Source organism: Trachemys scripta, chromosome 1, assembly GCF_013100865.1.
Source record: "Trachemys scripta elegans isolate TJP31775 chromosome 1, CAS_Tse_1.0, whole genome shotgun sequence".
NCBI lineage: Eukaryota > Metazoa > Chordata > Testudines > Emydidae > Trachemys > Trachemys scripta.
Window position 1 is genome coordinate 38,882,445 of NC_048298.1, and position 23,444 is coordinate 38,905,888.

A 23,444-nucleotide genomic window follows, 5' to 3' on the forward strand; every position below is an offset into this window, starting at 1 on the left:
ACATCTTTAAAATCCTGAAGCTGGAGAAATCAAATTCAATCCATATTTCTTCACTTAGCTCATCTATCTGTAATTCTCCTTAAATCAACATTTTTTTCTTTTCCATTACAAGACATTCATGCATATGAAAGTGACAATTTTGGCATTGCCAACTGGCTTCTTGAGTTTTGAATGTTCCTAAATGTCATCTCCCATATTTTCAAAGGGATTATAATTGAAGATGTGCCAATATACATTAATTTATTTTGAATAGTTGCCCATCTGCCACATTTGCTAGTTGATTTAGCTTTTGGACAGCTATTACATTTTGCATTCAAAGAAGATACCTGCAAACTGAATTAATTACAGACCAGCATCTTCTCGAAAAGGATATTTTGCTGTAAAATTCCAAAAGAGCAAATATAAAATGATTCTTTAAATCATGTTGTGTTCTGTTTAGTTCTATCTATCCGGGTAGATGGTGTAAGTCTGAACAAGACAGCACAGAAGACAGCATGTTGTACATTTCTAAGTATTTGAAAAGAGGTTGGAAATGAGTTGTAAACTTCAACATATCTGTACTGGAAAGTCTCTAGTATTGACTGTGAAGGACAATTATATATATATCATAATTGGAAATATGAAAGGGGAAATTCATACCAATGTAGGAAGCCAGCACAAGGCTTAATGTACTGCTTACTTCCCAGCCTATGCCTTATGCTGTCCTCTCCTCATGAGTGAATTTCACCCACTGTGAATATCTGAAATGTACATTGTCTTAAGACAGAGAATAACCCTCAATTGCATGAAAGAGAGTTTGTTAGTTTAAAAATGTATATCATTGTGCATTGCTGAGGCAGCAGGGCCCCTATAATCTTTACATCTTTCCCATTTTTCCCTTTTCCCAAAAAGGCTTCAGTTTGAAATAATTAAGATTGAAAATATATTTCTTTTATAGATTATGCAAATAAAATGCAATTGGGTTAAAAGTAAAACTTAAATGTTCAATATCAAAGAAACTCCTCACTCTTATAGAATTCTGCCCTTTTCCCACGATGCATCCCTCACTTAATGGTAGGAATTCCTGCCTTTTAGCACATACGTTCTTCCTTTGTATAATTATATAACCTGCACCAACCCTTCTGGCCTATAGTGCCTGCAGATCTCAATCCAATAATCCAATGGTGTGACTGGTGTTTGGAGATTTTCACCCCAGAGTGGCTTGATTTTTCAGAGGTGGTGAGCATTGCAGAGTATTTTTCGGATGGGGTGAACCACAGCTCCCACTGAGTGTAAGTTAAGTTTTGGGTGTGTATCACTTCTGAATATCAGGATCTTTGTGTAGAATGGGCATTTTATTGATTGAACTCAAGCCAGTGTGTACACAGTGGGGCCTCTTCACAATATGGATTGTGGGGTGAATGGATTACAGTAGGGTGGACAATCCACAGTGGTGTAATGAATGGAAGTGGTGTGGTGCATGGAATGTAGTCTGTGAGATGCTGTAGTATCTGATCTGTGTCAAGAGAAGGGAGAATAGTCAAACCTTCCACATATTAGTAATAAGTGAGTCTGGAGTTTTGCAAGCCAGTCTGTAGAGTTTTCTCTGAGTGTGTGGGGTGAGCTTGCATTTGAATGTTAGAGAGGATGGACCAAGGTGCAGGAGGAGATTTAAGGTAGTTGTAGAAGGAACTTAAACTTTAAACAGCATTACTTTCAAACATCTATTGTTTTCTATCTAAAACATAATAACCATTATAAATTAAACAAATCTGAACCATAACTGTTTTAACTTAGCTTTTTTTCTGGAGATTTCCAATGATCACAACATTTGAGGTCTCTTACTAATTTTTCCCATATGTTGTAATACAATATTTTAAGTACAGCCTCCTTTACCATAGGTTACCTACCAGGCTGCAGGCTGGGTCTCCAGAGGTTATAATGTTTGTGAGTTCTGTTGTTTCCTTCAACAACAGAAAGAAGGGGAAAATGTCTTTTCTGGGGTTTCATTATGAAAACAACTCATGGAAACTGGGCTGCGTTTCCATTGAGTTTGCAGCAATTTTCATGCTGCTGTGTACTCTGTCTCCCTGCACAGCCTTCCTCTTAGAGGCCCAGACCCCCCTTTACCTTATTTGTTTTCAGGGTTAGAGAAAGCCTAGCGGCCTGCTATCCCTCCTTTCCTCTGATGCATTAGAAGGTGTCCAGATGGCCCCTTTACCAGAACTGGAGCAGAGAAAGCAAGGTACAGATGGTAGTGTATGAAGTGAGGGAACTTGTAGGGGGGCATTGGATGACCATGTCTGGGCAGAGAGGAATCAGGAAAGGGGTGCTGCCGGGTGGTCATGACTGGATATTTGGGGCTAGGTGAGGGAACTGGAGTTCATTGTCCCTTACTGAATGGGTTCCAGTAAGTATGTTTGTTTGGACTAGAGTTGTCCTAATCTGAAGTTCCTCTTCATTAGAAACTATCTCTGGAAGCCATCCTGGGTATGTCTATACAGCAGCTGGGAGGTGTAATTCCCAGCTTGTAGGCTCTGCTTCAGCTAGTGAGCATGCTAAAAATAGCAGTGTGGCTGTGGCTGTGCAGGCAGTGGCTCGGGCTAGCTCTCTGAATGAGATTCTAGGTATGCACTCAAGTGGCTAACCCAAGCTGCTGCCCATGCCGCTGTGGCCACACTTCTATTTTTAGTCTGCAAGCTTGAGCAGAGTTGGTACATGTCCATCTACCCAAACTGGGAATTACACATCCCAGATGCAGAGTAGATGTACCCAGAGTTTGTGGCAGGCTGAAGTGGAAAGAACACTCTGGGATTTCTTTTAGTTAGCTTGAGAGCCCCATCATAGAATAATTTCAGGCACCTGGTGGGAAAGCATTTTTGGGAAAGTACTAGCAGTTAAAAGTAGTTGTTACTTATTATATCAATGACCTATGTAATATTTGTCATCTACAATTACTGGACATACAACCTTCCAAGAGTGGGTTGCAAATTCGAGCCCTTTATATTGTTACATTATTTAAAATAACAAATAAAATATGAAAAGAAAATAAAGAAGCCATTCAGAAGCTATTCCCGTGTCACAACAAAAGAATTTTTAGATAAAAATGGGATGCTTATAGACATAAGACTTAAATGAAAAATATCTGAACAGTGGAGCCATTACCATCATTAATCTTGGGGAGTGCAGGTACATATGGGCTCTATTGAGGCTATAGGTTTCCATAGCTCTCATGACGTCACCTCAGCTTTATACCAATTCATGCATTCATGCACATTTAATTTCAAATCTACCCTCAGATCTTTCCTTCCCCTTAAAATCTGAAAGCTACTGAAATATATAGATAAGAAAGCCAGAATTGGTTTTCCCAATCTCCTGTACAGTACACAGAATCAAATCTATGTTTACTGTTAATGATAATAAGCAAATGAATATGGTGGGAGAGATTTCAGTTTTCTCTCACAGCCTGATTTTAATTGATAGGTTTGGCAAAAGAATATTTAATAAGGATAAAAAAATATTTGATTAGTTCCCCATATTTTCTAACCCACAAAGAAGTTTGAAGCAAAATCTTGTCCACTCTGGCTTTGTATTTTCATGTATTTTGGGGCAAAATAATGAAAATCATGATATCTTTAAATATAATGGTTATATTTGTAATGCTTTCTTTTAAGCAAAGCTGGATCTTGCTTTCACAGTACCATGAATAGAAATAATAAAAATCTACAGATCCAAGTTTTAGGGATTTCTGCAGAGAAGGTGGAATATTTTTATTAACTGTTCTACTTGACCCCAGTTAGAGCTGCTCCCTACCTGGCTTTAATCTCTGGCCTCCTGGGTTATAAAACATTTACCTGCAGCTTGACCGGTTTCTTCTGCATCTATGCTTTCTTATGAAATTGATGCTATGGTACCGCTTTCTGATTCATCAGTCAGAATGTGTCATCCTGGATATTATGATCCAATGGAGCAAGCAACACCACACAAAACAAAGGACAGCCTCAAAGAAAAGGTCATGTGCAGTTGAATAAAGCACTCATCTGAGTCTAGGAGGAAGAGATTGGATTGGGTCTTCTCTCCCTTCCCTGTCTATTTTCTGTTCCAGGAGGGATTGGGAATGCATGATTTCACTCTATGAAAAGAGTCATACTGTGTGCTCCACAGCTACAGAGAGACTGGGCCTTGTGTGCCTTCTTTCCCCAATCAAAGTGCTAGCTTGCAGTGAGAGAGGAAAGGCGAGTATTCCTCCAGCCATGATGTGGTCTGATAGAGACTCCCAGCAGCCATGGACGCGGATAGGGGCATAAAGCCAGTCTATGAGAAGTGAGGACAAAGGGGGAAAGAGCTTCAAAGTCTCAGACACTAGAAGAGCACTAGCAGGAGGCGCTGTGGCAGTTACAGATGGCAGGTAGGAGTTGGTGGCATATAGCATAGAGCAGTGGTTTGCAAACTTTTTGTATCGGTGACCCCTTTCACACAACAAGCTTATGAGTTTGTCCCCCCTTATAAGTTAAAAATGGGGAGGTAATTTAATTTAGTGGGGGCTCAAAACTGTCAGTCCCACAGCTCGTGACTCCCATGTAACCACCTTGTGACCCCCTGAGGGGTCACGGCCCCCAGTTTGAGAACCCCTGGCATAGAGCCAGGAAGACAGATAGAGTAGATCAAACCTCCATCCAGTCATATATTCTCCTAACAACAATTAGGAGGCAATAGGAAAGTCCCCCACCTCCAGGCCATCTAGAACAGACCGTCTAACAGGTGCTAAGAATACAGCCACTGCCCATATACTAAGACACAGACCATACTATATGTTCCTAAAATGTCAGAGAGAATTACATTACACAGCTAGCACTCAGATGCCATGGTGATGGACACAATATAAATACAAAAAGAAGAACAGGAGTACTTGTGGCACCTTAGAGACTAACAAATTTATTAGAGCATAAGCTTTCGTGGACTACAGCCCACTTCTTCGGATGCATATATATATATGTTCCATTCTATATGCATCCGAAGAAGTGGGCTGCAGTCCACGAAAGCTTATGCTCTAATAAATTTGTTAGTCTCTAAGGTGCCACAAGTACTCCTGTTCTTCTTTTTGTGGATACAGACTAACACGGCTGTTACTCTGAAATATAAATACAGTACTTAAAGAAGAAGCCTCCTTCCTAGCAGCCAAGTGTGAGGATACAACAGTCTCAGTTATGTCTGGACTTTGCTGGACAAAAGGGGTGTAGTTTGGGAGGGGTTTAAAGGGCTAGGCTACACTACAAGTGCTACATCGGCGCAGCTGTGCTGCTGTAGTGCGTGTGGTGAAGACATTCTATGCCGATGGGAGAGAGGCATAATAAATCCACTGCCGTGAGAGGCAGTAATTATGTCGGCGGGAGAGCTTCTCCCACCAACATAATGCTGTCCACACCGGTGCTTGGGTCGGTGTAACTTATGTCGCTCAGGAGGGTGGCTTATTCACACCCCTAAGTGATGTAAGTTATACCGAAATAAGTGGTAGTGTAGACCTGGCCTAAGTGAGTGTGTAGTTCTTTTAAACTTACCCCAGTGGTGGCAGCCTAACTCCTAGACTCCTATATCTTACGGTTAGCTACCACTGTGAGACACACGCAGGATCATTTAGTATTTGCTAGCTTATTGAACTGAACTGTCTTTGCTGTTGTTCATTTATTTTATTGATTTTTAGTGCAGCTCTTGCTGTAGCAGCCAGCCATTTATTTACACAGAAGGATAAAACTACCCACAATGCACAGTGATTAAAAAGCCACTATCCTTTTGTCAGGAATAAAATCAAACAGAAGATAAGAGTCAGACAAAAGTTAAACCAAATATATAATGTTCTGCAGCTCACTGGACCTGGGCTCTGGCAGGGTGCCAGAGGAGTGAATTTTAAAGATTGAAAAGAGCCTCATAAGAGAAAGGTCTGACACTAGACATGGAGAGGTTCTTTTCCCTTTGCCCTTCATCTTGTGTAGTCATTTGCACTTGCTTTGCATTAGTGTAAATGATGGTACAAGCTGCAGAAGAACAGGGAATCAGGCCTGGAGTGTTTAAGCACAGGGGCTGTCAGACTGCCTCCAAGCTGAGCTGAATGCTGCAATGGGGCTATGCAGTAAAGTGATCAAGAGACAGCCTTTACAAGTCTAGCAAGTTGTTCAGTGCCCTCAGCTCCCATTGGCTCCAGCGGGAGTTGGTACTTATCACCTTGCAGGGTTGGACCTGCAAAGAAGAGGACACCTCAGCAATGTCTTTCTTGAAGTCAACCAGACACTAATTGAAAGCCGGCGCAATACTCAAATCATGGGTACAACATACTTGTTCACGAGATTCTTCCACTCAGGGCTCTAGGCAGTTTTCTCTGTTAGTGGAGTAAATTTTAAATGATATAAGACACCACCTTTACCCTAATATTAACCAAATAATCAAACAATTTCATTAAAAATCATTTGCTGTTTCCATAATCAAAACATGAAGCCTTGTTATTAATGGAACATGAGAATTTGACAGGTACGTTCAGCAGCGCTATATTAATCACAGCATCTCAATGTTCCTGGTAAAATAATTAGCAGTAAAATGCTTGACAATCTCAGCATTTAAGTAGCCATAATTAAATTTCCGAGGTAGTTCATCATTAAGAACAATAGGCTATGGTCACACCTATTTTAGTGCTTATGTTTCAGTATGTCTGGTGTCTGATTCAAAAACACAAAAGTCATTATAAATACTTTATTGCTAAAACTTATCTTTGCAACCTGAAAGGCAAAAACTTTGTTTTTTTCAGTCGAAGCTTAGATTAGTAAAATCCAGAGAAAACTTGCAGGCAGACACAATTTTCGCAATGGATAAATCTTATAAAGGAGCCTGATCCAAACCATTTTAAGGCACTGGGGCTGCATTAGGCCCAAAGTTTGGGATCTGGGTTTGTTTCATTTGGAATGGAGAAGGACAGCAGTGACACAGTAGAGAGCAAGTGCAATCAAATCAGTGATAGCAGCTCCTAGCAACAGCGTTCTTTATGGGACAAACAGAAAGTATCACAATAAAAAAATTCCATTTTTTGTGACAAGGATGGTAATAGGAATGGGAACTGGTGCAAGCACTATCCATTCTCATTACACGCAAAAAAACAGTTTTCTGATGGTCTTTGGTTGCAGTACCAGAAGGCTATTATTTTTCTTTCCTTCTTTCTCCATGCCTATATGTTCTTTGCTTATAGTAGAACTGATTGGGCTAATTGGGTTATGAACTAATGTTGAGATGAGTGATATAAGACAAGACGGGCCCCCATTACAAAGTTTGGATCCACCCTTCTCCAAACCTGGGAGTGTTTGTATCCTGCACTTTGGCTTGGGCCTCTCTCTAAATGTAAGCAGAACTGTGCAAAACTAGGTGGCTCCATTTTTGTGGATTCATGCAACATTGTCTTTGGTCCTACTCTGTGCACATTTGCATCCCTGAGTTTCACTTTGAGTTTCAGACTGGAATAAACCTAGAACTTTAAAGTAAAACTCAGTGAAAAGGGCCAAGTTTCGCCTAGTTCCAAATGGAAACCATGTGAAACTACAAACTGCCTGATTTCAATCCACAGAAGAGGCCCAGTTTTGAACAAACCTTGGTCAAAGCTAAGCTTTGGATGAATCAGGAGCTAATTTCAAACTACACCTCTACCCCGATATAACGCTGTCCTTGGGAGCCAAAAAATCTTACCGCATTATAGGTGAAACTGCATTATATCGAACTTGCTTTGATCTGCCGGAGTGCACAGCCCCTCCCCCCCCAGAGCGCTGCTTTACCGCATTATATCCAAATTCGTGTTATATCGGGTCGCGTTATATCAGGGTAGAGGTGAAATCAAGTTTAATGTATTTTGTGTTTTACTGCAAATGTTTTCTAAAGCTGCAGTTTTAAGTAATAATATACAGGCAGGTTTTATCTGGCCCTTGCACCAGCATACAAGGAAAGGAGAACTGTTCTCTCCATGGGGATAAACACTTCCCTCCAAAAGTTGTGGAGAAACAGAAAGGCGGCAGGCATAGTTTGGATGGTGCAGCCTGAACACCCACACTGTGTACTTGGGAGCTCAGGGAAGAAATTGGTTCCCTGAGGCACATTTCATCCTGAGTTTTCCCTTTCTGATTGCGGGGCTGTGTCTAAGTGGCGCAATGTAGTCCACAGTAATAAGATCCTTGGAGTATAAATTATAACTCTTTGGATTTAAATTATGCCAACAATGGGTTTAAACTTACTCCAGCAATGAATGGAATCTCCTTGCCTCCTTCTCAGTCCGTAAAACACAGGGCATATTAGTTGCACCAAATAAATGGAACCTGAAAGGACAAAACAATTATTAGCTGCTGAATAGTCTTATTGGCAGGAATGGCGTCTGTAATGTGCTTTGTCTTCAGATTATATTCACTATTTAAAGCAGCCAACAGGCATTGATGCCATTTGTATGTAAAATATGCATTTCATATATGTGCAAACATCTTTCCATATAAGGTTGGAAAAACCTTCCAGTTATTTTAACCATATAAAGTTACCTGGACAAATCTTAAGGCTTCTGTGGGCCAAACTCTGCTCTTAGTTACACCAATGTAAATCCAGATCAACTGGATTGAAATCAGTGGCATTCCTCCAGATTTATACTGGTGTGAGTACACAATTGGGGTTTATCCACTTTTGGAGCTATCACAGGTGATGTATTATTTAAATGAAGGAAGTGCTGCATACCACTTCCAGTAACAAAATGCAAAATCCTTTGGACCTTATTATCTTGACAGTTGCATGCAGATAACTCCATGGAGAATGACAACTCTACATTTAGTGTGCTTAGTGTTGTCAGGTTTAAAAGTGCTAGATCTCTACCCAGGTGGTAAATTGCACAGGGCACTGTTGGCTTTTTGGTGAGATTTGACACATTATCTATAGAATACCACCGATAGTTCGTGGAGTGTCCCCATGGTGTGAGTTCACACCACTTAAGCAAATCTGTTACACTTTTCAGGTAATGGTGCTTTAAGTAATAGCACTGTTTGTGATTTCTAAGGGTAAAGTAGCTAATGGAAAAACTTTGTTCATGAGTTGAAGAACACTCAAAATGTGCTACTGTTTGGGTTATTCTGGGCCAGCTTATTACATCTTTAATTTTCTGCTAAGGTCTGATTTACTGAGGGTATTGGCTGTAGTGAAAACAGTTGATCTGGAGATTGACATTATTGACAGATTCTTAGTACCGTATCTCATGATGATAGTCACTATGCCATAAAAACACATCCCACACTGAGATTAAATGTTGGTGGAGCTGTCAGGAGGTGGAATATATTTCACTCTGTCCCATAGAGTGGGCTCAGTGTTCCTTCTGGTAAAGTCACAGTATTGTCAAGCTGGAAAGAGAAATTGGAGTAAGCCATGCAGAATTGTAGGTAAAATTCTTGTTTAATAATATAAAATCCTCTATGAGAGGTAACTGTTGAACAAAGCCACAATGAATATTTTAATGTGCTTTTTTTGAATAAATATTTGCCCTCTGTGTTTATTACCAGGGAGCCATCATCACCTTTTCTTCCCAGGCAGGCAGGAAAAGATCAGAATAGCTTGGTTTTCATAGTAATAAGTGATAGACAGAACACTCCCTTTGAGATGGTAATTCTTCCTGTTTGTCTGTAGGGGATAGAGGTCTATTTCAAACTGGTTCCCTGGAGATACTATATTCCAATTTTCTATTTACAAAGTCCATAGCATATAAGAGTATTTGTTATGTGCCACTTAATAGTATGATTAGAATTCAACTGTAATGTACAAATGTTAAAAGAAATGGTATTCAAGCTTCACTGTGGAGAAACTCATTTTCTTCCAGGCACAGGAGTCAAACAGTAAATCAAATGTTTCTCATTAGATTCTGTGTTAAGCATGTTGCCAGTTGAACAGTATTGCATGCACTGGTGCATCAGTGAATGGCATATTATTCCAGAAGCTTCTGTTTATTAGAATAGATGATACAGGGCTAACCTTGTTGTCAGCCTTGTTGTATATTATGTCTGCACAGACACATTTGTTTATAATCTGAAAATGTAGGTGGTTCAGAGCCTTAATTATTTTTAGGGGAATGGAGTTTAATAAGCATTAGCTGCTTCTACCACCCACTCTTTAGTGGAAGAAAAAAGAACACTTGACTATAATTAAAGACAATCTGAATGAAGCTTCCTTCTAATGTACACACTGTCAAGTGACAGCATGATACCATTTCCATGTTCAGTTAATATTTTTAAGACAATTAATGCATTTGCCTATGTATTTTCTATCAGTCATACAAACATTAGTTTTCATGTTGTTTTTCCCCCCAGATGTACATCCAGACAACAACACTTACTGTCTCCATGAGTTTAAGTGCTTCAGTATCTCTGGGCATGCTCTACATGCCCAAGGTTTATATTATCATTTTTCATCCAGAGCAGAATGTTCAAAAACGGAAGAGGAGCTTCAAGGCTGTTGTGACAGCTGCCACAATGCAAAGCAAACTGATCCAAAAAGGAAACGACAGACCAAATGGCGAGGTCAAAACTGAACTGTGTGAAAGTCTTGACACCAACAGTAAGTCATCTGTAGACTTTCCCATGGTCAAGAGTGGAAACACTTCCTAATAGATGTACGTTCGCAAGAATGCATTCACTTTTAATTGTAAACGTTATTCTTTTCTTTGCTTGTACTACATGAATGCAGAGACGTGTCAGAATTCAAGTACCTTTGAGCAAAGGTTTGCCTATATGCAAATCTTTTTTATGGGTGATAACCGGTGATTACAAAAATAAACACATTTTGGAAAACCCACATCTTTTTAAATGATGTGGCCTAGCTAGCACTAATTTGTTGCATCGTGTTTTACTATGGCAGTCTCATTATATACTGACACTTCTGAGGATATATTTAGGTGAGTCATTTTCAAGACTTTTGAAAAATATGGCTTCACATTCTACATTATTTTTTAAACTACAACTAGACATGGGTGAAAATAGTCCTTCCTTAACCTTCTACCCTATACTAAAATTTTTTGTATAACTTGTGCATTTCCTATGATTTATCTGTAGTCCTAAAATGGCTGCCTGCCTCCACCTGGTGAGGACTTTTGAAAAACAAAAAGTACCGCATGATCCCATCACCCAAATCTTTGCTACAGTTTTTTATTTTGTACAAACAGTAGTGGATCCCTTTTTAAATTTACAAAAATTTAACATTAGTATCTATGTTCCAAGTGTTCACGCACATATAGATTAGACAAATCTATTTTTAGATTTACCAAAGGATAGAAGTGGGAAGAGAATATTTTCCACATCTGGAAGGTCTTTGAATCCTGGCACACCTCTTAGGAATTGTTAAATTATTATAACTTCCATACAGCAGCATGTCATAAATAGAGCTGAGTGAATGTTTTCTGTACTCTGCCTTTTTCATTGACAATTGCAGATTCAGTGACACCAAAACATTTAGTGAATTCATACTGGCTTTGCCAAAATTGTTTTGGAAATTTAAAAAATCACCAAAAAAATTCAAACTATTTCATTTTGACATTTTCTAAATGGACCCTTTTGATTTTTTAGTTTGAAATGACTTTTAATTTGAACATTTCCTTTAATTGTATTTTTAAAAAATCATAAACATAAAATGGTCAAAACTGAAATGAAACATTTAAATTTTATCAAAATATAATGTTTCATTCAGCCCCAAACAAATTTTATTTTATTCTTTGATTCACCAAAAATTTTGTTTGTCAGGTAAACCTAAAATATTGTTTTTAATTTTTTATTTTTTTTTGGAATTGCCAGCAAATTGAAAAATCAATTTTTTGCCCAACTCTAGTAATAAAGCCTGATTAACTGTACTTCTGAACAAAAAAATAAAATAAAATGTTTTTGAATAAAGCCAATGATTGCCCTTTCCCAAATCCAGTGGTAATAGAACATAAGTTTCTATGTTGGCGTTAGAGCTTCAGTGAAATGGTGTAGTTCCTGTTATGGTTAAGGGCTAATTCCTCCCATTATGCTGCAAATGGATCCTCTAGAGTTTTCTGAATTATTATTACTCCTGAGGTTTAAGGAAAATTAAATAATAATATTTTGCTTGTGCACACCGACAAACCACTGCACATAGGATTGTGAAAGTTATTAGACCAAATCCTTTCACATGGAACTCCTAATGAATTCAGTCAGAGTTCACCAGAGTGAAGTATAGTGTAAAAAGTGAGTGAGGATCTTAGATTTGTTCCATAACTCACTTGTTGGAGGATACTGAACACTTTTAAAAATTCAATAATTCACCTGCTAAACTTGTGGCCATTCAAAAGTGTGTAACTACCAGATGAAGCAATGAAGCCACTGCCTTTGGATTTCCATAGTTTCATACTACAACCTATACCAGAGGCGGAAATGATGATGAAATTCTCTGTAGATCAGATGTCAGCATGTAAATATGAAAACCCCTACATCTCTTACAATTCTTCATAAGTCACCAAAAGAAAATACAGAGAGGGGGAAGAAAGAGAGTTTCCTTGCTGAGTTGGCAAAATAATCAACATCAGAGAAAAAGGTCAAATATAGTTCCACAATGGGGTGCAGAAGGAGATGGTAAGAAAGCCCTGTGTACCTGAGATTTATCAACTGTACCTAATGAAGAAGAAATGCTGTGTCTGGTATTCTTTTAACTATGACTATGCATAATTCATGAAAACAGCTGCCACTGGAAGCAAGTCTGCTTTCTCCAGCAGTGTGACGCACGCAGGGAAGTATCAATTTACCGCATTCTAAACCTGATTTAACACTAGCACACCTAGATAATTTTCAAGCGCCTCAGTAGTACATCTCTTCAAGGCTTTGATCCATATACTGTTATGCTCCATAGGCAAGTATGCAAAAAAATCAACAAATTCCCATTCTAGAGAGCTAGCCTCATGTAATTGAGCTGGCTTGGCTAAAAGAATGGGCTATTAGTTTTCAAAAAACATACTATATCCGTTAGATTTTGTTAACTTTTCTCTTTTCTGCCAAAATAACTATTGTCAAAAAGTGTTTGAGGCTGTAGTGAAGGATACATTAAAATAAACGCTTTCCCCTAGATCAGCTGTAATAACCCCCAAACTACAGAAAAATGTCTCTTCGAATTGACACCTGTAACCCAGTCTCAAATTGTTATTAGGTGATCACAGTTCCAGCATGTAAGTCTTACCTAGAGAATAGCAGGCTGTCACTCGCACTCCAAAAATGGAGAAAGTTACAGAATGTATGAAATCAGGGTTTCACTAGCACTACAGAAATGGAGAGAGAAGTTTCCCGCCCCTTACCTAACCGACGATGCTGATGCTGATGACAACAACAACCACAGCTTATTATCAAAGCACAAACCGGAAGAAGTGAATTTGTTTGCTGATTTTTGGGAGGCATCAAGGGTGCATTCTGGGATTTCTTATTTAAAGATATGCAGCCAAATTCTGATTTCATTTATAAGGGAGCTGTTTACATGTGTCTGAGGACAAAATTTGCCACTTGAAGAGGCAGGAGGGCAACAGAGAGAAATCAGTAGGCACCATACATCAGGATAACTACAAAAGGATTGTATTCAACTGCTGTAAAACATGGACTTTGATGGAGATATACCAATTTATACCAGTTCAAGATCTGACCCAGAAGACTTGATTCAGCAGCCTAGATGCAGAAGTAATTCCTGTTGAAATCAAAGGAAGATTTTTCTTTCAAAAGGTCTGCAGGATCAGGTCCAAAGCAGGGATCAGGTGTGCCTGATCAGTCACCAGCAGGGAGTAAGCAGACAGGGCAGAGTGAAAGTCAGCATGTGGTCAAGTGAACACTGGGCAATAAACAGAGGCACAAGGAGGTTAATACCAGACAGTCACCAAATTTGGTTTTCTTTTCTCCCACTCTTCTCATTCTGATGATTCCTCTGACAAGATCTGTATTATTCTGGCTGTCTTTCTCAGGTGCCTTTTTGTTTTTTTCATTGTCCTGTATATTTTGATTTTTTCCATAGTCCACCTTTTTATTATTCTGTTCTCTGTTCTTCTGCTTGCTCTCTGCCTTTTTCTTTTTCTTAGTGTCCTTGTTTCTGCTGCATTTTCTCCCTCACCCCGCTCTTTTCTGGTGCTTTGCAGTTCCTTACTCGCTCGCCCCATACACACTTTTTCTCTCTTTAAATTCTTCTTCTTCCTACGGTTTTTATCTACTGAGTGTTGTTTATATTTTACTCACTACAGCCATTTACAGTTTTGTTATTTTTCCCTTTTGTCTGCCCTTATTCTGTGCTTTAGCTCTGTCCTTTATATCTTTTTTTTTTTTTTTTAATTTTTTGGGTCCATCTCTTTTAATCTATGCCCCTACTCTCCTGTGCTTGACCATTCACCAATCATTGTTTTCCTGTCAAAATCTCTCTTCTAAGCATGTGCTGAAATCCTGGCCCCTTTGAAGTTAATGGCGAAACTCACAGATTTCAATGGGGCCAGGATTTCACCCATAGACTGTACCAAAGCCATTTGCTTCAGACAGCAGAGAAAAAAATGCAAGATAAATTACACACTACTCTAGAGATCTGGGAGTAGAACCCTTATCCTTCAGTTCTATAAAGGAAAAACCACTACTGCTTAAGCTAAATGAGATCTCTCTGTCTGCAGTCATGTACAAAACTCGTATATTACAGCATCACTCACTGGAGTTTAGTTACTGCCTAACAGGGCTCCCCAGGTGGCTTGATTAAACAGGAGTTCTTAGTCTTCATTCAACCTCCATTCATCCAAATGCATCAGATCTTTGCAGAGAGCAAGGGATGACCTAGGGGCTTAAATGATCTCTGCTGAAGCTTCCATGCAACTCCCATTAAGGGCAGGCCAAGCAGTCCTCTACTTTAGCTTCTTTTGGGCTGGGATCAAACACATTGTGCCCAACAGAGTACTCTAGTTGGCTCATATGAGAATCTTCTTCTCCCACAACAGGTAATAGTGAATCTCAGGTGCCCCTCACCCCTCGTCATGTTTCCAGGCACCAAGGGGCCAGGTATTCCAGGCCTTTCCAATGCTGATTGTTTCCATTAGCTTCTCTGTTCACCAATCACTTGCATCAGCTGATTCACTATCACATTCTCTGTTAGTTCCCCCTCCTCCCTTCTTTTGTGTTTCATTCCTTTGTTTCTTTCTTCATGTTTGTTTACTTTTCTGCCCTCTCTGTTTGATGTTTGTGATTTCACTCTCTGTTTTTGTTCTGTGTTGGTTTATGACCCAAAACTCCATCTTCTGTTTTGTTTGTGTTTACAACAAGCTCTTTCTGGCCTTCTAGAAAGTTGCAGTGAACTGAAGCAAACTGTGGGAATCAATATGGGCCCATCAGTAACTTGGTATTCAGTAGAGAACTATTGAGTCAAAGCCACTAATATATTCCCAGTCTATTTTCACAAAGCTAATCCTGAATATTCAATGCTAATTTCCATCATTGGCATTGCCTGGTAAAACTGAAAGAAAAAATACTCAAACAAGTATGGAGGGGTTCTATGCCCTTATTTTATCCTAATGATGCTACTGATAAATATCTAGTAAGAAGAAGAAATGTGTAGGTTTTGTAATACAGTATGAAAATAAAATAAGTGATAGCGCAGTATCTCTATGTAGTAACTTTCATCCAAGACAACTTAATCACAGATGATTTATATGCTAAATTATAGGTTGAGTTGTTTAAAAAAAATTGACTTTCATTGAATTTTTTTACAAAAATTGCATAACAAACTCAATGTTTGGAGAATGTTGGCCAGCTGTAATAACTGGACTTAGCACAACCTTTCTTTGGTTTTAATAAAATATAGATTTTAAATTGCTTTCCAAATAATATTGTGGTTCTCATTGGTAACCACAATTGTAAATTTATTTCTCTATACTGTGAAACTCTTATGCAAATATATGTTCCCACAGATATTTTTTTTATAGTTAAATTGTCATTAAGGTTCGAGCACATAACAATGGTTTGACTATATTTTACCTTTCAAAAGAATGAAAACATTCAAAACCTGGGAAATGAAGATGTGAAATTGCATTTCTCAAACAAGGCACTTAGATTTCCATATTTCTGAACTCATGCTAATATTAGCCTACCATTATTCCTTAATTGCATGTAGAGGATTGAAAATGTGCACCACAGGATGCTGGTTTATAATTTGTTTCATGCATAGATGTCTCTACACCAAGGCACTGATCCTGCAAGCTATTTCATGTGGGCACATCTCCACACCCATGGTGTTCCACAGGAGTGCAGGGACTGAACCACATGGGGAAGCATGCAGGATCAGGGCCTCGATGTGCTGCTTTGCTTTGTCATTACTAAGGCTATGATTTAATGCTGGGTATTTTTAGTAGAAATCATGGACAGGTCATGGGCAAGAAACAAAAAATCACAGCCTGTGACCTGTCCGTTACTTAGACCATAAATACCCCTGATTGAATCCACCAGCTGCCAGGGTGGGGGGAAGGCCCGTGGCACCAGCTCCAGGCAGGGAGCCCTGGTGGGGCACTGCTGGGGGGGAGCCCCACGGAGGCAAAAGCAGCTCCAGTTGCCACTGGGGGGGGGGAGTCCCGGGTGTAGAGTACCCAATTTGGGTTGGACGTATACCTGGAGTTTTCATCACATGACATAGTCTTTTTAATTAAAGATTCATCTTTAATTCCTGGAGACTCCAGGACAATCCTGGAGGGTTGGCAACCCTACCTGGGGGGCCAGCAGCTGCTCCAGCCCCTGCAATGGGGGGAGCCGTAGGAAGCTAATGGCTGCTCTGGTTGCCACCATGAGGGGGAGCCCCGAGGAGCCAGCGGCTGCTCTAGCCACCACTAGGGGGAGCCCCAGAGCCAGCTGCTGCTCCGGCCTCCCTGGGACCACTGCTCAGGTGGTCCTGGGGCAGCCACATTGGCCGCTGCTCGGGTGGTCCCAAGAACCAGCTGCCCGAAGCCACCAGAGCAGCCGCCAGTGCGGCTGGCTGTACGACCGCCCAAGCTGCTGGCTGCAAAGCCGCTGCAGAAGTCACAGAGGTCACAGGAAATCACGGAATCTGTGACTTCCGTGACCTCTGTGACAAATATGGAGCCCTAGTCATCACCCTATCCTTCGCTGTTTTAAGTGCTCCAATTTCATGATCTGGGCATGTGGAGTTTTTGCATTCAGATACGCTAGCTCTGCTTCTAATGACACTTGGAGAGTTGGCTGCCACCTGGAATCAAAGGGTGAAATCCTGCCAGGTAGTGAACACTGCCTCAGAGGTACTATACACCTCAGCATCTTGCAGGCTTAGGCCCTTAATGAAAAATGGGAAATTATTGCCTTCAGTGTGGTATTAGTCTGGAATGTGGAAAATGTGGAAGTTGTAAAAATATTTTATATTTACAGTGTATGACCATAAAGAAAGCCCAAAGCAGCACAACCGCTATTCAATGTAGGGTATGTTTGCACTTCAAGCTGGAGCAGTGGGACAGGCTAGGTTCTAGGGATATGTCTACCCGCACTAGCACTGATAGAGCTAGCACTCTAAAACTAGAGTATAGCCACTGCGTCACAAGCTGCGGAAGAGGCTAGCTGCCCCGAGTACGTGCTTGCGGTCTCACACGGGTACATATCTGGTAGGACTAGCCCCTCCTGCCACTTGTGCCACCATGCCTACACAATATTTTTAGCATGCTATTTCCACCAAAGCTAGTAATTCTCCTCCAGATGGGAATCACACCCCCAGCTCAAAGTGAGGACATACCATTGGACTCTGCAAGCTGGTTTAGTAGACTCCTAAGGACCAGATTGGCTCCTGAGCCCCAAATGAACCTCAATCAATTTATAATTCCTCTGCTAGGGATGGATCCAAAACAGGCTTGGCAGGGGACAAGTTAAGGCGCTTGAGGGTTTGGGTGTGGTCCTAATGAGGCATTTAAAGTTCGGGAGTGGTGGGTTAAATCTTGGTGCTTAGGCAGGTCTTATCAAACATCCTGTGGCTCGTAAGGAATGGGCGATGACCCTCCTAACGGACATTGGGGAATCTCCTCCCAGCATACATTTTCAGGAAGTGGGGGACAGGGGTCAGAAGTCCTTTAATCTCCCATCCAAGACCCCTGCTCTCTACATCCCTCCTTCCCAACTCCATTTCACCCTCATTGAAACACAGGTCCCTCTTGAGTGGAGTATGGTGCACATTTACCAGCGTAAACCAAATTATACAGCTGTATAGGGCAGGAAGTGAAGAAAAAAAAACATGCAGGTGGGTCAACTGAAGAAACAACTATGTCACCTATTTTAAATACTTAGAGGACATCCCATGATAATGTTTCTATACAACTCTAAATCCTTTTGTTTTGGTTTACTTCTGTTGTCTCATTCCAAGAGCAGAGTAATAAATGGGTTTGTAAAGGGTATTTCCAGGAGCATGATGAGTCAAGTTTGTTGCCCTCCCTGGCCAGATAAGCTTGCCGAGTGTGGTCCATGCAACAACTCTGAAATGTTCACAGTCTTAAAGCCCAATAAACTAGCTGTTGAGGCTCTTAAATCCCAAACAGGAGCTGCAGACTCATTAGCATAAACTGTATCGATACGTAAGGTATTTATCAAATAAAAAGAGAAAAGCTGAATATGCCAGTGTTCTGATTTTTCCAGTATGGCAGTGGGATAAGTGTTATCACAGTGTGAACTACTATATAAACCCACCATGGGAATACTTTAAAAATAAAATTGAATTTATTCCAAAGTCCTATTATAAGGAATACACCTACTTATTGATTTTTACTTTCTTCTTCTTGATTCATCCAACACTAGATGCATCAAAGCACTGTATTCAGTCTGGCAGATAATTCAACATTAGTTCTTTTCCCAGACACAAAAAAGGAACCTGTCCAATTTGCATACGTGTGTTTTATTTACACATGTTTTACTGGGAACAAAATCACTTTATGTTCTAAAGAAATTGGTCCAGTTTCAGCAATCGTATTGTATTCCCAGATGGGAGAATACAGGGCAGAGTGAAAGCAATCTCTTCAACAATCCAGCTGTGGGAGCGTGAGAGAGAGCTCACAAAGGAGTCTCATGTTCCATGCGAAAGTTCTGAAAAAACATGAATTTGGCTATATTTGCTTAAAGAGTCTTGGTACTCCAGGAGCAGGGCTATTTCCTGTCAGGAATGGGGTACTCTGATCCTTAAGCAGAGTCATATGAAGGCCTTGCTCCGCATCTGCTCAGAGTAGTCTTCTCTTGAAGTGGGACTGCCACCGGTCTCTTATTTTTGTAAGCAACACAATTTACTTGCTGGTTTTCACTGAGCTGAGTTTTAGAATTCACATCCAAACCTTCTTAGGGGTCATACTTCTGAAACTCCAAAACTGGAGGTACCTGTATGTGTGGTGATAAACAACAAGCTCTTTGACAGTTGTTTTGATGTTTGTGTTCTCATGATTATGCATTCCCATATCCTAATGGAAAAAGTCAAATCAGATTTGACTTTCAGTGGGCTGGTTCTCTAGTGTCTTCCAAAGCTGCAACTGCAGGCTTAGAGTCACATTCCCTAGAAATCAAAACACAAACATGGACTTTACACAGCATATTTCATTATTTATATCTACCTAGTGATCTTATAATAACACAGTTCTGTACATAATGTAGTGGGACTGGGGGGTGGGTCAGAGAAGATTGTATTTCCCTGCTTCTGTATTTCTATTCTTCCACCATCACCGTCAGATTCCTAGGTCAGGTTTAGACAGTGTGAAGATGTCTTTTCCTATTTCAGCTATGTAACAACATCAGTGGATTCCTATCCAATACTACATAGCAAAGGACTGTACTCAGAGAGAGAAAAAGCAAAAAAAGCTTGATTGAAACTGGGTTAGCCTTGATTCTGAGCTTACACCAGTTTTACACTGGTGTAGCTTCATTGACCTCAGTGGAGTTATATATTTAGGCCTGATCCTGCACTACTTAACTTCAAGCATATGAGCCATCCAAGTGAAGACAATGGAACTACTTATGGCCTAAGTCTTTGCAGAATTGCAGTCTTATGGAGTAGTGACATCAGTGCAGTTACTCATGATTTAAATTGGCAAGCGTATAGAATTATATGGGCCAGATTCTCTAGACCACTAAGTTCATTTTGTGCTGCCAGCTGCCACCACCCACTGGGGTAAATGGAGTATGTCAGAGGCAGGCTAGAGACAGAAAGGAGTGTGCTGAAGCCGAGCTCCTTTGCACTTGATGCTCTACAGACTTTATAACAGTGATGGAAGACAGAGTCAACACCCTACTGCTCTAGTTCTGCTGGGTCCATGCAGATGGGGATCAGGGAGCTGCCTGTAGCACTCTGAAGCCACCATTGCCAACTCTATCTGAGTACATTAATGGAGAACTGGGCCCTACATCTCTAACAACAATAAGGAACAGTGGCTGCCAGGTAGACATGCCCAATACTATATTTAGGTTCAGTGACTTATCACCATTTTAGCTTAACAATAGTCCAGGAGCTGACTATCCTCAAATATTGCACCTTTCTGAACAAGCAGGAGAATCTCTGAACTAAGGGGAAATTCACTTGTAAGAAAGGGTGGTGCTGTTGATGCTATTAATCTGCCTGGGGAATATCACCACAGGAGGGCAGTTTTAAAGTACAGTTGGGGCTTTCTAGTAAACACGCCTGTAGACACTTCCTGGAGGAGAGATGTTCTATGTCAGAGCATCTCCCGAGAATGCTGGTCACATACCTTCATCAGCCAGCATTACCCACTTTCAGGGCTGCATCAGCCACCTTTGGCCTCTTTCCCATCATATAACAGGAGTTGTGGATGTCTTACGTGTCTGTAACTCCCTCCTAGGTCTCCGTTCCACCAGTGGATGCCTAGCCAGCCTCCATCAGCGGAAATTGGAGAGTGACTCAAGCCCCAGATGTGAAAGGAATTTACAGCATTTTGCTATTTTTTTTTTTAAATTAGCCCAATAAAACATTGAAACTAAGGCACAGCATATTATATTGAAAAAAACACAACTAGCCAGCAAGAGATATGAAATATGCCCAATAGTTTGTAGAATAAAGAGCTGTGTGTCTTTTTCTCACCCACCAGCCATCATGTTACCCCTAAACCACACAGAAATAAAATGTCACCAAAAGCACAGTATTTGGGTCCTGTTTCCAGCAAGCTATTCAGAAAAGCACTTAAGCATATTCTTAACTTGAAGCATACACTTATGTGGTTTCTTGAATTGGGACCTTGGTGAAGTTGATTATACAGCTGAATGCTGACTAAATACTAAATTAATTTAATTGCTACACCAAGTGCTTTATGTTGATTCCAAAACCTGAAATGTAACTTTGCTCTTTTCTTTTCTTTTTTTTTTGCTTTGCAGCTTCCTCTACCAAGACAACATATGTCAGCTACAGCAATCATGCAAACTGAGCAGGGAAATGAAACACACCTGAAGTATGTGAAAATTAAAACAAACAAACAATGAATTTACTACCACCAAAACCTCGGTCTTGGAAAGAGCTGTAGACTACAATCAACTCAACAGTCAGTCTCTTAATGGACAAAGATTAACAAGGAGCCAAAAGCAGGAGGGGCGGGGAAGGGAAAAGCTCAGTTTTATACAAGTCAGACTGAATGTCAAACTTCTAAACTGTTTACTCACAAAAGGAAGTAAATCACAAAAGGAAAACAAATGTTAGCTTGTGAAAAAAAAAAATGCTGTTGAAATAAACCATGTCTGATGTTATACTTGTAAGTACTTTTTTGTGATTGTGAGAATTTCCATTCCTGTCCCACATTGTTCAACTTGTATAAGAAGATGAATTTGTTTCTTGTGATGACTGACTGAATTGAAGCCCTGGGTTGTGCTAAAATAAATGCAATGATTGACGCATGCAAATTTTTATACAAAATAATTTATTTCTAATAATAAAGGAATGTTTTGCAAATGTTCAGACTTGTTTCGTTGAAGTTTTAAGGAAGAAAAAACAAATAATATTTTAAGTCCTGACGATATTGTCTATTGTTTGTTTAGAATGTGCAGTAAAGGGGGGGAGGGATATAATTAAAACAATAATAATGGTGTCAGAGGAATGCAGTGTAAAGTATAAGCATGTTGATGGAGGTGTCTGTATGTGCGTGCGTGTGTGTGTGCGCTCTCTGAGGTGGGTGAATTTATTTGTTTTTAAAATTGTGACTATTTTAAAATTGCTGGTGGGAATTTTTCCCAAAGTAAATACATTTTATAAGATTTTGTGAAATGAAGGATTCCTGATGTTGTGCTCACCATTTATGATTCAGCAACTGTTTTTTTTTCTTTTGAAAAAATTATCAGACAATTATAACAAAGATGGTAAAACTAAAAACTCAGATTTCTTATAGTAATCAGAACCAGCAAACTGAAATAAAAGGTTAATCTTATTATCCTATACTATGCTATTATGTTGCTGATATTCCCCCATCAGCTATGATGGTTTGCCATTGCTGGCAATCACATCTTATTGATGGATGCCTTAGAAATAATGTAGAAAGGAATCAGGGGAATATTTGGAAAACAGTAAAGTGGATATATGAACTAACTTATCAAACCTTTCAAAATCAAAGGAAATGGCTATTCAAGTACAATTCTGATGTCTTCTAATTTTCAGAATTAAATTATTCAGTAGTTAATGGTGCCATGCCGTTAGAAATGGTTGTACCAAAGACAGAGAAAAAACAAGAGAGATTGGAACCAGTGTAGAGATCTATCATGTTAATAAGCCACTCTAGACAAGTTAAAAGCAGACTGCTAGAGGCTTTCAGCTCTGTCACCAATGTCTATGATGTGCTTTGAGACTTTTTCTACTCTATACAATATCTACCATTCGTCAAGTCAATGGGTCTTCGCAATCAGTTTGTTATTAAATGTTCTTTCTGCTGATTTAGCCTGGATGGCTCATTGTTCTTCTTTCCGATAGGCGCTATCTCTTTGTAACATATCTTCACCAAGGAGGCTGCAGTGGACCCTGGATTACATTATTGAATAAGGGAAGGTTAATTTATTTGAAACTGAATCTCTTACATGTTACAGTGCCATACTTTAGTCTCCTGTGCAGCCAGCAAACTGCTTTCAGTCAACTATCCCCTCAGTGAATCTGAAACCTATCCCCTCAGTGAATGTCCATGTTCCAAAGCACTTTGCCAAAGTACAGTTAGGAAGGATCTATCCCAATATTTGGACAACTGAGTTACTGACGATGTATCATTCAATATAGTGTAATTGAAATGTTTATGACTGACCACTCACCAAACTACAAAATAATTATAAATGAAAAAAATAAAGAACCAGGGATTAATTACTTTTTCTATTGACTATGCTTGAGAGCCATTAAATATACTATGGTCCCTACTCTGCAAACTTATATACACTTAATATTATGCACGACTAGTGCCACTGGCGTCA

The 23,444-nt window shown here is 39.8% G+C and overlaps 1 protein-coding gene across 5 annotated transcripts in view; it reads left to right on the plus strand.

Annotated features, from left to right (window-relative positions):
* GRM8 (glutamate metabotropic receptor 8) overlaps positions 1-22,863 on the plus strand; it is a 491,761-nt gene extending 468,898 nt beyond the window's left edge. For 4 of the 5 annotated variants that reach the window (XM_034767884.1, XM_034767901.1, XM_034767894.1 and 1 more), the window contains 2 exons: positions 10,338-10,584; positions 21,384-22,863. In XM_034767884.1, coding sequence (XP_034623775.1) covers positions 10,338-10,584; positions 21,384-21,433 — 297 coding nt within the window. In that variant the 3' untranslated portion in view covers positions 21,434-22,863. Of the gene's footprint in view, positions 1-10,337; positions 10,640-21,383 lie in introns of all 5 variants that reach the window. The other variant, XM_034767874.1, reaches the window with a different exon arrangement.
* Positions 22,864-23,444: the final 581 nt, after the last annotated feature.